The sequence below is a fragment of the Rhea pennata genome, chromosome 17 (assembly GCF_028389875.1).
Source record: "Rhea pennata isolate bPtePen1 chromosome 17, bPtePen1.pri, whole genome shotgun sequence".
Lineage (NCBI taxonomy): Eukaryota > Metazoa > Chordata > Aves > Rheiformes > Rheidae > Rhea > Rhea pennata.
In genome coordinates, this window is record NC_084679.1 from 9,280,047 (window position 1) to 9,294,136 (window position 14,090).

At 40.6% G+C, this 14,090-nt stretch overlaps 1 protein-coding gene across 10 annotated transcripts in view; it reads left to right on the top strand.

The window, feature by feature from the left end:
• ARVCF (ARVCF delta catenin family member) overlaps positions 1–14,090 on the top strand; it is a 292,145-nt gene that overhangs the window by 190,580 nt on the left and 87,475 nt on the right. For all 10 annotated transcript variants that reach the window (XM_062590417.1, XM_062590416.1, XM_062590418.1 and 7 more), the window contains 2 exons: positions 1,669–1,827; positions 11,650–12,257. In XM_062590417.1, coding sequence (XP_062446401.1) covers positions 1,669–1,827; positions 11,650–12,257 — 767 coding nt within the window. The remainder of the gene's footprint in view (positions 1–1,668; positions 1,828–11,649; positions 12,258–14,090) is intronic.

Sequence of the window (14,090 nt, forward strand, 5' to 3'; positions counted from 1 at the left end):
ACTTCCTAGCTGAAGTTCAAATTCCAGAATGTGAGAATACAGCTGTAAATAAAGGAATCTTTTTAAGGGCATCTCAGCTTGCTTCAAAGGAAGTTACAGATCACACAGGATTAAATGAAATACGTTTTTCCTACAAAGCCTAATGAGACCTCAATACTCAATACCTTGCTCCTGCTCAGCAGCATAAAGTCATTTGGAAGAATGCTGTCCTTCAGGGCTTACAAAAATACATGGCACAGCCCAGGGTGCTATCCGAAGTCCATTATTGAGATGAAATGCAATGTTTCCAAACAAAATGTTACAGAACAAAATGTAAAATACAAAACAGTTGGTGATGAGGTTGCTCGCAAACACAGGACATTTAAACCTGTGTTAAGCCTGTATTTAAGCCTAATTAGATTTAGCATTTGCATAGCAACTGTTTCATCTGTATCGTTTTTTGTTTTCCTTGATAGGAAAATGCATATTGAATTTGTTGACAGTGTTTTCTTCGGGAGAATTGCGTTAACTTTGCTGTTTAGGGCCCTCTATACTTGTTCCTTTGTTTAATGAAAAATAAAAATAAAAACTGTGTGTGCATGTTCTTTAATAAAGGATGCTCTTTATGTTCTGTTTGACAAGATGTGTGCATAGAGGCCCTGCTTTGGCTTTGAGGTCTGTGTGGGTGGATGCTGTGCTTGCATGTAGCCCACCACCTTCAGGGTGTATGATGAAATGAACAATCTGGTATTTCATTTTACATAGTTGAGTGTTTATAATGTTGGGGAAAAGTCTTGTTTCTCAGTATGCAAGTCAGTTCTTTACTGACCACCTGCTGTGAAACTTCTGAAACACGTTCATCGACCGAAGGGGAACTTCCTGACTTCTGTGCGGGGAGACGCAATTGCACGGGGAAAAGGAAAGTTCAGGCATTCATGTGTGCGAGAAGCAGAAGGGTTCTTTCTGGGCAGTTTGCCTGCAAGAACCAGCCTTTGATCTGGTTTCATTCTGTTCAGGGTTTCTTTATGTTGTGTGTATGTGACAACTTTTGAGTGAGCTTGTAACCAGGTAGATCTTACAGATGTGTTGAAGGGAGGATATCAGAACGGTAGCATGCCTGATAATTCAACCGTTCATCTCTAGCTATCCACACTTCCAAAATTATCATTGCTGTGGACAGTGGGAGGCAAGTGCTGCTTTAGCAGAAGGTCTTGATCTTTTATAGTCTTCTGTAGTCTGCAACTAAGTGTGTTTTATCAAATGGAAATAAACTTTTAATGGTGTGTAAGATTAACTGCTCTGAAACCCAATGGTCCCTGTTCACTGTGGAACAGAATGAATGTTTCTGTGAGCAAAAATTCCACTCCTCCTACGCTGGGCATTGAAGAGAAAGCTTAAAGCAGGTTTAAATATAAAGTAGTACCCTGTTGTAGGTTGCCTGTAAACATAAAGTCCTTAATAGCAGCTTCACATGATTTCCCTTTTCTGAACTGACTCCAGTCAGACCAGCATAGCTGCAGCATGCTTTTTGGGGATGGTAAATTCTTCTTTCTTTCAATATTTGTTTGTGAGTTGTTGAGTAAAACATGTTATTTAATAAAATAAATAATAATAAAAAACCCCAGAAATCAATAGAAGAGTAAGCCGTGATGACAGAGGTAACGAATGCCTTTTTTTCTGCTCCTTTAGGAACAAAGCCCCAGCAACCAGACATCGATAGCAATGATGCAAGAACCTCAAGAAATGGTGGAAGAGACGGTTACTGTGGAGGAGGACCCAGGCACTCCCACTTCGCACGTGTCTATTGTCACTTCTGAAGATGGAACCACAAGGAGAACTGAAACCAAGGTGAGAGGTGATGGGATGGGCCTTAAACATAGCCAGTGAGGAAAATGGCAAAATGTCAGCTAGTCACAGAAGAAACGTAGCAGAGAGCAGTGAATGTCACGCGTTGTGAGCCTCGATGATTTTTTGTGTGCGTCGTCTTTGCCAGCAAAGCTGAATTGAGGGCTTTTTTGTTTTTTGCCTCTGTGTCCAGTTTGCTAGCTGTCAACTGTGCTGATGCAGCTGTTTATGGAGCAGTGCTGTGAATTGGACAGGAGAAATTATCCCACTTAAAGAAACAAAACCTGTAAAAATTTCTTTTCAGCCTGTATCATCCTGTAAGGTTTGTTTTATTTTACTGATGCAGTTATAAGCATTGCTCTGCAAACAAATACAGTGATAGAATGAGATGGTAGGGCCTGGAGTAAAGGGCTTGCAGCTGAGGAGAATGTGCTTGGAATTATGCCTTCAGATGAGTTTTGTTCTTTAATAACAATATGGGATTATGCTTTTGTCCTTCAGAACATGAAATGTCCTATATAAGTAACATCATAGCATTTAACTTCTGCATCGGTCTTCTGAGTGGAAATTTACTCCTGATGCACAGGGAAAGATGGGTATTTTTTTCAAGTTACCAGTACCTCGGATTCCTCTGCACTGTGGATGTTGCATCTGTTTTTCCTCTCCTGCTGACATCTTTTTTGTTCTCTTCCCTAGACCTGTGTAAGATGATTTTTGCAGTCTCTGCTGAGTAGATGCTGTGTGTTGATAGTTGCCTAACATGCTTTCGGGTACCATTAGAATAAAAATATGCCGTGACATTTGGGTCTTGGGAGTTGAGCTGACACCTTCATTAGGTAATGTGAAAAATGAAGGGCAATTCCCTTTTTGAAACTTAAACAGGATTGATTTAAAAAAAAAAAAAAAAAAACTATTTAGCTGCTTTCTCTGTTAGGAAGAGTTGAACAGAGGTCACTGCATAAGTGAGTGTTTGTTTTTACTAGCATTCCAGAATTGCAGTCCTCTGATACCTGCTCAGGACATCAAATCCTCAAGCTGGAGTCAGTGAACATTGGCTTCTTGAGATCAGCAGGCCTGCAAAGATTGCCATAAAATGAGTATCTGGTTTAATATTTGTTTGGATTAATTAAAAGATAAATTTATCTGGCCTATTTTCCTTCTTGTTGGAACGAAATGAAGGTCTTCAAAAAAAAAAAAAAATCCACTTTTACTTAGCTCTTCAAATAATCTATTTCATCTGTGACTTATCTGAAACAAATGCTATTTTCTTTCTAGCAGCAGCAGCAACTGTTGTTTACAGGAAGGAAGTGATAAAATTACAGTGGTGATGGACACCTTTTTATATGCTCTAATAGTAGTACATAGTTTTAGGAGGCTGTAAGTACAGCTATGCAGGGGAATAAAATGATAGCTATGACCGTAAAAATAGAGTAAAGGCCATGCAGTGGTCCCTAGATAAAGGGATGACATGGAATGAAATATTTTGTCTAAAATAGTCATGCCACTGATAAGCTGCATGTTTGTCCTAGCATAAAAGGTGCAATTTTCTCCTGTGTGGTGTAGCTACTATTTTTCCATCTTCTTACAGGAGAGGACAGTGGCAGCTCAAAAGCAAACATTATACCTACAATTAGGAAAAGAAAATTAGAAAACAATGTCTTTTAGAGCTGATGCTCCAGAGCAATGCTTTATTGGTTTCCATTAAGTTCATTACAAGCACTGAAGTGTTTTAAGAATGGTACATAGGTGTCTTATTTGAAACAACATAAATCCAGAGTAACTGCACTGACTTCAGCTTACATACTATTTAGAGATGTTTCTTAACAGTTCATTGCTTAACAGACCAGCTTTTAAAAAAATATCCAGTTGTTGCTGGAAGGTGATACTGAAATGTCAAAACACAGATGGGGCTTGCTTAGTCCTAACTCAGAAGAGATGCTGTGACTTCAGTGAGGTTGCTGCTGTCTCTTAAACGGTTTTGTTTCTGCTTTTCCTTGCTGTGGTAATATGGCAGAGATCAACAGCTCTTAAATATGAACCTGAGGTCAGGCTTTTGTTTTGAGGGTTTTCTTAATCACATTAGTCTTCATCTTTTGTCTTGTTTTGATAGTGAATGTGAAAATGAAAACTGTTGTCACTTGAATTTCATAGTGTCAGCTGAGCATCTTGGAGGTGATTGACTTTGACTTGCTATCACTTCTAGCAGGGGTGGCATCATGGTGTTTCTGTAGGTCATGCTATTCTAAGCAACTGCCTCACAAAGAAGATTAAATTTCTTAGTGAAGGAGGCAAAATTCTGACTTTTCTTTTCAGAGGAGGACAGTGAAGCAGTTTCTGCAGAGTATAAGGTGCAAATCCAGATGTCCTGGGTGTGCAGTGTACTGCCGGAGCTTTCTTCCACCTGCTGACTTAGGGCTGCCATTGAGGTGGGGGGACTTGGTCAAAATCCTGTTCTACCACAGCAGTGGGGTACTTAGGTGATTTCAGGGTCCCTGGGCCTCCACTGTGCCTGTAACCCTGTAGTAAGTAGATCCCCTACTAATTCTGAGTGGTGAGGTACAGGATTTCTTCCTAGCTGGAGATGTGGTTATCCTGGACCAGTTGCTACCGCGCACATCAGTAAAACACAACAGAGGTGTCATCTATCCTGCTTAGGGTCTGCCTGGTAGGACCATCCGGTTCTGTTATAACTCTGCCTTTTGAGATGTATCTCCAGATGGTACGGAGAGGCACGAGCATATTGCTTAGCAGTAACTAGGGCCCAAGCTGCAGCAGCCATCTCCTGGTGGTGTCAGGGTCTGGCCCATCCCCTGGGCTATGGGTTTGCTGACCAGCCAAGGCAGCTCAGGGGGAGGATGCTTCTGCCCGGGGAGAGGGGGAATGCCCTGCGGGGGGCAAAGTTTAATCTGCTCATTGGCGAGGCTCTGGCCAGCAGGATCTCCCTTGAACCCAGGAACTGCTCTTCTGCTTGTTCCCTCCCAGATAAAGAATATGAATATGAATCTGGCCTTGTTTTTAGTGTGCATTCCTCTTCATCCTTGCAATGCAGCCTTTGCTGTGGCAGGAATCCTCGCATCTATTCTGAGTAATAGCTAATGTGTTACTTAATAAGGGTAATTAATATTGCAATAGTGATGCTGTCTGTTAAATATATTCATATGTGTGTAGAAAGTCAGTGTATATTTAGGTGCACCCTCAGAGTCAGTGTGGTCCTTCCAGCATCCCAACCTTACACGATTTAACAATTTAACCTTCCTGTTGTTCTTCAAATTAAAGACCACTTGAGACTGGATTTTCACTCCTGCCTTTTATAGCTCTTAAACCGTTTCTCAGTCTTAGCATCATATCCTGGTTTTCCTAAGCCTGTTATCAAATTGCAGCTTAATTCTTGATGTGTCTTGCTTTCTTTCCGACCTTGTTTTGGTGTCTTCTCCCTGACAGAACCGTTAGGGCTGGATTTATGTTCAGCTTTTTTTAAGCCTTGAGCAGTCAGTTAACTCAAGGTAGTTAGGATGACACTAATAAAGATTTTCCGGCTATAAGTTGCTGTGTTTGTTCTACACTGCTTTGGGGAAATATTTCGAGCCAGCTTGGTTTCCTCTGTAGCCAGAAAGCTCTCCTGGATGGTACTAGTCACCATTTCCAACCATATGTGTTTCACAGGGGAAGTGGCAGCACAAGATGCTTCCTCTGACAAAGTAAACAGCACTGGTTGTGGTTTCTGCAGAGCCACAGAAACCAGAGGAGTTTTCCAAAGGTATAGTTTCTTTGCTGGGTAAACTGTGGGGATTAGTCAGCTTGGACTAGAATGTATTTTTAATTTCTGCAAAATAAACTTGTTTGTTACTTTTACTAAATCTTATGATTCTCTAGATCACTGGAGAGTGATGCGTTTGAAATTCCTACTCTGGAACTGAAGCACAGCAAAGGCTGTAAATGCGAATGCTCCTGTGTTGTGCTTTTGGTTTGGTTTTTGTGCGCCCGTTGTTTCAAGACCGTGATTTATAGAGGTCATTCTCTTCAGCGGAGTATTAAATAAACAGCTTTAATCCAGAAGCATCAGCACGTCTGCTCTGCTCTCCTCCCACCTCTTTGAGGATGCCTGTAGCAGTGAGGCGGGAAGAAGGCGTAGTGAAATCAGATGTTTGACAAACTTTAAATTGTGAAAACCTGCCTTTTTAAAATGAGATATCTGTGAGTAATTCTTCCCTGAGCTGTTATTCTCTTTAAGTACTGTGCTAGCTAAATCCCTATATAACACTCACTGCACAGAAGATGCATCAAGTCAAATACTTCATCTCAACTATACAGTCTCTCCGGAAGCCAAAAAGCTAGCATGCTAAAACAGTCAAGGACACCCTGGAGAGAAAACTAGCACTTTTAGTCAGTAGGCTGAGACCACTGCGGCGGATTAAAGGGATCCTGGTTATAGGTGGCTGAACAGAAATCAATAGAATGAACTAGATCTGTGTGTGTGTGTGTGTTCCCTTTTTTCTTTCCTTGGGCACCTTTTATCGTTTTTGAAACGTAAAAAACTTTCAGATATTTAGATCACTTTTATTCTTGAAAAAAAGTGTTTTAGGATAACAAACAGTAAAATTTACCTATATGTCAAGCTATTTCATTTCCAGTTTACCCAGCTGGCTTTTGTCTTCCAACACTCAGCGCAGTGTCATCTCCCATGACAGCAATTACCTGGTGCTCTCACTTCCCAGCAGCAGGGCTGGGAAAGGGTCTGTGCCCCAAATTTTGGTTGTGGTGGGGCTGGTTGGCCTCAATGTTCTTCAAACCTCTGCAGAAGATTCAAAGGCAATTAAGTAACAGAGTAGGAATGGATTTCAGCTGAGGTTGAGAGTCCTTTAAAAATGTGAAACATGAAGCTTAAAATCAAAGAGGAGAAATCTGAGCTGCTGTTTTGAAAACCTATGGGGCGAGTTCTTACACAGCATTTAATAGAAAGGTAATCACTTCAGCCTGTTTGGGCTGATTAATTTTTACAGTCCGTGGTTCAACAATAAGCTCTCAGAAATGTCAAAATGCTTTTATCTTTGCATGTTGCTTCTCATCTGTTTCTGTTTTATGACATGATTTGAACGAAATTTCTAGCCTCATCAGCTTTTATAAAGCACTTAATCTATTTAAAAAATGCAAAGCAAGACCAACTGAACAAAAACCTTAGTAACAACATGGAAAGCAAGAGTTATAAGTACTGGTTAAGATGACTTCATTTCACCAAGACAGCCCACTTTAACTGAAATCTCAATACTGTCTTTCCTCCCCTATGCAGTTTGAGGAATTCATTTGTACCATCTGTATGTGTGTCCAGTGAGTCCAGACTTTGCATATTTTCATTTTTTTCCCCATCCTTTGAAGACAAATGAAAGGAGGAGGGACCGAAAAATGCAGAAATTGCTTCAAATGTGTGACTGTTTCGTTTGAGTTACATCAGTAAATCTACTTCCAGAAACAGAACAAGTGAATATATTATTATAGGGGGTGTATGGAAATTATTTAACAAAGAAAATAATTACAACCTTTGGTGGTGGAGAGGAGCAGCGGTAAGGTCAGTAAGCCTGAGATGTAGCTATATTCTTGGTTTAAAGAAGAAAAAAAGGGAAAAGGAGGGGAAAGAAAAAAGTAGACTTGTAAAAAGCACCTAATTGCCATCCCTTTCGAAAGCAGATGCTTCTTTGGGGATTTTGGCTCTAGAGGGCCTAAAAAAGTTGTTGGTGGTGTGGTGTTGAAACTTTTTTAACTGTGATTGAAACCCATGTCCAGCTTACAGATAACAAAGAATTGCAAATATGTTTCAGGAATACTCAGCCTCTTCATAGAGAAGTAATCTGAAGCTTTTGTCTGGTAAATCATGGGGTTGTTCCATTAAAACAGTTGAGAGCCCTTTGATTTGTAATCAGCCTAAAAAATTCTTTAGATGGATTTTCTTTTAGAGGTTAAATAAAGGAAGTTATATGCAGTTTTTCAGAATAACTTGTATTCCTAAATTGTTAGAGCATATCTGTAGTGTGGTGTTTGTGCTAATAGGCCTTTCTCCAGACTGGGTGCAGCTGGAGGACAGGGGTGTCTCAGATGAGAGCATCTGCTGTGGCTCCCGTTTGGGATAGCTTCATTCTCTCTGGCTAATGCATCAGCATTAAGGAAACCACAAATGTTAGAAGAGAAGATTACTGTGCTGTCAACTGCTCAAGGTTGCCTGAGTTCTTTTAAGAAATATAAATGAAACATTCCCTTGAGCGGATTTTTCTGAAATGAAGGGGGTTTTTGTTTTCTTTCTTAGAAACCTAATAAATTCTCTGTATGCTGGCTAATTGTTTCCAAAAAGCTTCCTCTTACTGTCCTATGGGCAACAAAAGCTATTTATCACATGCGGCGTCTTCTACTTTGGTGCCCACCCGCCGCAAATGAGGCATAGGTACAAATACTCCCTTGAGCCCGACTCGATGCCCCCTCCCCTTCCCCGCCCCGTAACATCTTTAACATTATTGAACTCTTTTATGGTATGAGAAATGTGTACTTTAATGCTTGAGTGAAATGTTCCCCTTAGGCATTGGAAAAGGCTTTTGGATTGTGCTGATCCTTTCTGTGCCTCGACAGGGGCAGCACGCAGCAAATGGTGGCGGTGAAGCTGTGCTGACCTTGTGAAGCTGTTCGTGTACGTACAGGCTGACGCTGAGCCTGTAATGTACAATTTTTAATGGCTCTGTTAGTCAAAGAGACATGTGAGTCTCAAAGACAGGGAAGTATGGTATGTTGGGGGAAAAATTGCAAATTAATGTCCTGCACTCTGTTAGTAATAAAAATCTCTCTGTAAATACTCTATGGAGTACCAAAACACGTTTAAAAAACAAGTGTCCTTAAATTCAATTGATGAGTAATAAATAACATTGTCCAGAAACTGATTTCTGGAGTGTTCTGATGTTCTGCTTTTTTGCTTGTACATGTACAGTAGTTTTGCAGACAGTTGTCCTTGCCGTAGCATGTCTGCGTTATCGCTTACCCTATCCTTTTTGACAATAACAGTGATTCTCAAGGAAAAAAAAGGGGGGGGGGGGAGGGAGTTAAAACCATTAGAAATGGATAGCTGTCCAGAGCCAGCAATAGCAGCACTACGAGCCTCCACCCATCCCTGCTATCTTCCCTGCAAAGGCTCCTGCAGGTCAGAGCTTGTTGCTGCTCTTGTGCTGTTGCTGCCAGCTGTGCGAGGTATGTATTAGCTAACTTGTCTGATCTTGACAATTTTATGAAAAATTAAACATGACATATTTTACATGCAAGACAGCATATGTCTTGAAGAGAAATTTGGGATTAGATTTAAGATGCTAGTTTCTGTTGTTTAATGCTGGAAATGAGCTGTGTGAGGTTACATAAGCACTCTTCTTGGCATCTAAAAAGTTGCCTTTCTGTCCCTTACTGTGCAAAAGCATCAGTTTTTGATTTGTCAAATCTTGAAATGCTGTATTTCCTGTTATTCCTGAGACTGGTTCCAAAATTCAAGAATGTGAAGACCAAGCAGTTTATATCCAGTTTTGTCATTGCTTTGTGTAGTCGCTCACATGTTTCAGGCCTGGAAAATGTTACTTTTTCTACTGTTAGAGGATAGTTATGAATATATGATTCTGAATAAAACTTTTGTTTCACACTTCAGTGGGAGAACATTGAGCTATTTGGCTTGTATCCGTCCATATTATGGAGAGCTACCCAAAGTTGTTTACTGTACTCTTTAAACCTGGGGTCTTTTTCTTCTCAGTGCCCTCTGATTTTATAAATGCTGTGACAGCAGTCATGCTGGTATTGAATGGAAAGCCAAAGTTGTGTGTGTGTGGGGGGGGGTGTAGTAAGCAAAAACCACTGTTGGATTCTACATCATGAAATAAACTTAGTTTTGGGTTCCTTGCTTTGAGAAAATGGAAAAAGAAAGGTTTCAAGGGATGGAAACTAGCATCTTCCCTGGAGGATTGCTTTACCAACTAAACCTTTTGGCATGTTGAGGAAAATTCTTTCAGCTGTGGTGCAAATTACATATTAAGGGCGTGTTGATACCTGGCTATGCTTTGTTCAGCATCATGATCCTGCTTAGTTATGCTGTTAGTGGAGAGCTATTTGTGCTGTTTTCCGTGTTACAGGATTTCATTACTTCATTAGGCTGAAGTATCATTTGCTCACAGATGTCTCTAGAAAAAAGAAAGGCTGTTTGGGTGAAATTTTTCTATTTGTGGTTTCTGTGTCAAAATGGCTGGAGGATATATCTAGAGTAGCTTCGAGAGATGTGCTCCGATTATTTCGTTTTAGCAGCAGTTTGTTTTATATGGTACTAGTCTATATATTTAGATTGGAGACTGTAGGTCAAAGTATCTATTTGGACCTGAGCGTGCCAGGAATATATGCAACAGTTACCATTTATCTTGATATACACTTTGCATTTAGCAGTTTACAAGAAGTGTCATTTGCTTATACTTACTTATATCTCTAATATTAACTTTAGAAACTCAGTATCTCTAACAACTTGGTTTGGTGTTCTTCCTATCCCCATGTGTAATCCTGTCTTGTGTATTGATCTTCTCCCCTGTCTTTGTAGGGTTTTTACATGCAGCTGAAAGTTAGCATTTTGGGGGCTAGGGTAACTTTACAGGTGCTAAAGTAACTGTATTATGGGTTAGGATAGCCTGTCACAGGCTAAGCTTCTGCTGGATTTCTTATTCTCACTGGAGCAACTTTTGCAGGTCACTCTGGAAGGCAGTACAGAATTTGATGGCCCCAGCTGTCATACTAAACAGATGGTTCTATGATGGTGTGTAAATAATGGTGATTTTTATCCAGTGTTATCTTATGCAGATTACCAGATCTTTTCCATGAAAGCAAAATGCTCTTGAAAATTCTTTAAGAGTTTTTATTCTTAGCCCTTTAGCAAGAAAACGTGAATACACTTCCTTCTGTTTTCAGTTTTTTCTCATTATATGAACTGCTCAGTCTGATTCTACCTGTGCTGAAATAACGTGGTTATGGGAAAGAAGATAGTATATTTGTGCACAGAACTTTCTGTATGTTTTAAAGACGCTTGTCTAGGCCAATGTGTTTAGGGTAGCTGCAGTTGCAAGTACTGTGCAGAGTTTGGACTTGGTGTTACAGATTTGTTAGTTAAAAGACTCTTATTACCAAAAGAACTGAAGCCAACTACTTTCTGGGTTCATTTGATGATGGCTGGATATGAGCAAAGATTTAGGTGAAGATTTATACTGACTGAAAACTAAGAGCCTGAAACCTTTCTGTTTGGGGCCATGGTTTCCTAAACGTTACTGTTAAATTTGCGCTCCATCAGCTATGCAGTAGTACAAACCTGATCCATATCAGTCAGCATCATATAACTGTACTTCTGTCAAATTAGCAAACATGATGTAGTATTTTATGCTACTGTGAGAGGAGAGTCTATGGCTACCCAGCATAAGTCTGCTGTACAAAAAGTTGACTCTTGAAAGCATTTGGGGAAAACTTGAGCTGGTAGGGTAACTTTGAACTGTTGCCACACACTTCACATAGCTGCAATGCTTTTGATTTGGTAGTAAGAGCCCTAAAATGTACATAACTCCTATTAACTGGACCAATGACATGTCCTTTCAATTCTTCACAGCAATACTTTCCTGATGTATGTGAGCTCATAAGGTGAGTAAATCAGTGCTTCCGTTCAACAGGCCTGTTGTAGTAGGCTTTGTGGTGCCTTCCTGTCCACGTTAGCATTATAGCTCCCTTTGTCTCTTGTCACATCATGCAGCAAGACAAAAATTAACATCCTTATTCGATACTTTTCCACAGGTAACCAAAATGGTCAAAACTGTCACCACTAGAACAGTGCGTCAGGTCCCACTTGGGCCTGATGGCCTACCGTCAATGGATGGCTCATCTCCTATGGGCAGCTACACAGATTCGATAGACAGAAGGTACATGAAGAATGGGGAGCGGTACATCACACCACAAGCATCGTCCACATTAACCAGATCTTACAACAACTACAACGATTCTTACCCTGACAGCCACGAAGGGCAGTATCGCCCTTATATCAGTCATGATGGTTACGGAGATCTGTCCGATAACTATGGCAGCTTGTCCCGTGGTGTCAGCTACCGTCCTCGCTATGCCTACGTGCCAGGGAACAGTTACCGGCCAGAGGATGGTAGCTTCACCTTGCCAAGCAGAAGGGATAATTATGGTCCCGTTGCCCAGCCCCAGGTGCCAGTAGGCAGCAATGTTGACTTGAACCGCTCCCAGCCAGAACGCTTCCAGCCAGAACCCTATGGGTTGGAAGATGATAACCGCAGCCTTGGAGTAGATGATGAAGGATATGAACTGGATCCAGATTACTCCACTGTGAACCGGAGGACATCTGCAGGCATACCAGAGAGAGCAAGACCTCACAAAGGAAGGTAAAGTCCATTTGTTTCTTGCTATGTTATTTAGAGCTATATTTTTCTTAGTTGAACACACATGTTTGAACTCTCAGTGGTCTGGTAAGTTTGAGAATCACTTGGCAGAAAAAAAAAAACATAGCAGTGGTTGTGGTCAGCATAGTCTCTGTAAAGAGACAAGCATGCTAAAATCTCAAGAGCAGGATATTGACAGGTGGAGCAGGAAAGGCCTTGTGAAGATGACAAAATAAGCAGTTAAACTGGTTTGAGATTGCAATATACTTGTGATCTTGGCTAGAGGAATCATCAGCATTTCTCAAAAATAATTGGAGGTAAAACCAAAATGTCCTAAACACAGGAACGCAAAGGTAGACCTTCTTGAGGAGGAGGTTTCTTCTACGGAGGAGTGGAGCTCCTTAGCTTGCTATGAACAAGGTGAAGCCTATCATTTTGTTAGTCAATAAACAATTACAGAGAATACCCATAAAATCTAGCAGGGGGTATATGCTGTGGTCATGAACTGTTGCTGTGCTTCTCGGCAGTTTATTTTTGTTGAATTTGGAAAGAAAGCTGTGCTTTCGTTTTCCCTTTTTTTTCCTAAAAAAAAAAAAAAAAAAAAAAAAAAGTGACTTGTGATCTCTGTGTTCTCCCAGTCCCATCCCATGCTAGCAAGGTGAAGAAAGGAACTTGTAATTTGTGAGCCTTCTGACAGGCCTGGTTATGTTTGTATCTGCTGAACAAAAATTTTGAATAGCTGGTTGTTTGTGGATGAGCTGATACCTGTGGTGGTGCTGAAGGGGCACTTTTTATATAAAGCTGTCTTGTGAAGTGCTTGACACTGAGCTCCTGGGCCTGTACTCATTGTACCCCATAAGCTGTGTGGTGAGGTTACTCTGAACCTCATTGAAATACTTCAGTGTTTTGTAAGATCAGGTTATTATTTTGTCCTGTCAGTCTGTGTAAAGAGGAGTTCAAGAGCATCTGAGCAGCACTTAACATAGCCGAAGAGGCAAGGCACAAATTACTTCAGCTTTGCTTGTCTTACCAGGGAGGTGTTCTGCTTTATGCTGTATTTTCTGGCATTAGTACAGCTATCAACTCTTGTTTTGGGGGGAAAAATCAAACTTGAGAGCAGTCTTATTACTCAGCTGAAAGTCATCTTCTGAGTATAAACCTGAAAAATTCATACACTTTAATTGTTGGCTGTGCAGCTTACTAACTTTTGGCATAGGTCTGCATGAAGTCATATCCTCATGAATCATGTTTTGATATGGATTTAATTCTCATTATTTTACTTGTAGTTTAGAATACATTTCCAGAGCTGTAGAGAGAGTTTGGAAACCACTTGCCTTAGAGTTTTTAGGTGATCTTTACAAGCTGTGACCAAAGGTGGCTTCTCATCAGCACTAGCTGTTGGTGGCATTTGGGTGGGCCTTTTTCTTGCCTTTTCTTGGAGCTCTACCTCATCCAACATTTTCATAGTTCTGTCTTCCTTCACATTTCTGGAAGTCCATTTAAAAGTTAAATGGAGTCAAATACCTGAAAATTGTGGTGCGTGCGCACACATGCATGGTGAAGAAGACATATCTGCTAGAGCCCCTTGAAGTCCATTGTGATGTCTTTGCTTTTATAAGCTTACTACCAGTGGGACCACAACTAGGTTTTATGGGATTGAGGGTTTTGAGTACCAGTACCGAATGGATGCCCAAAATACTGATCAATCAACCAGATTTGAGTTGCCACTCTAATATCCAAAAGAAGTTTGCAACTCTGGTTAAAAACAGTCAAGCAACAATAACTTTACATTTTTAGTGTTCTGGCTTTTTTCAAACTGTATGCATGATGAATATT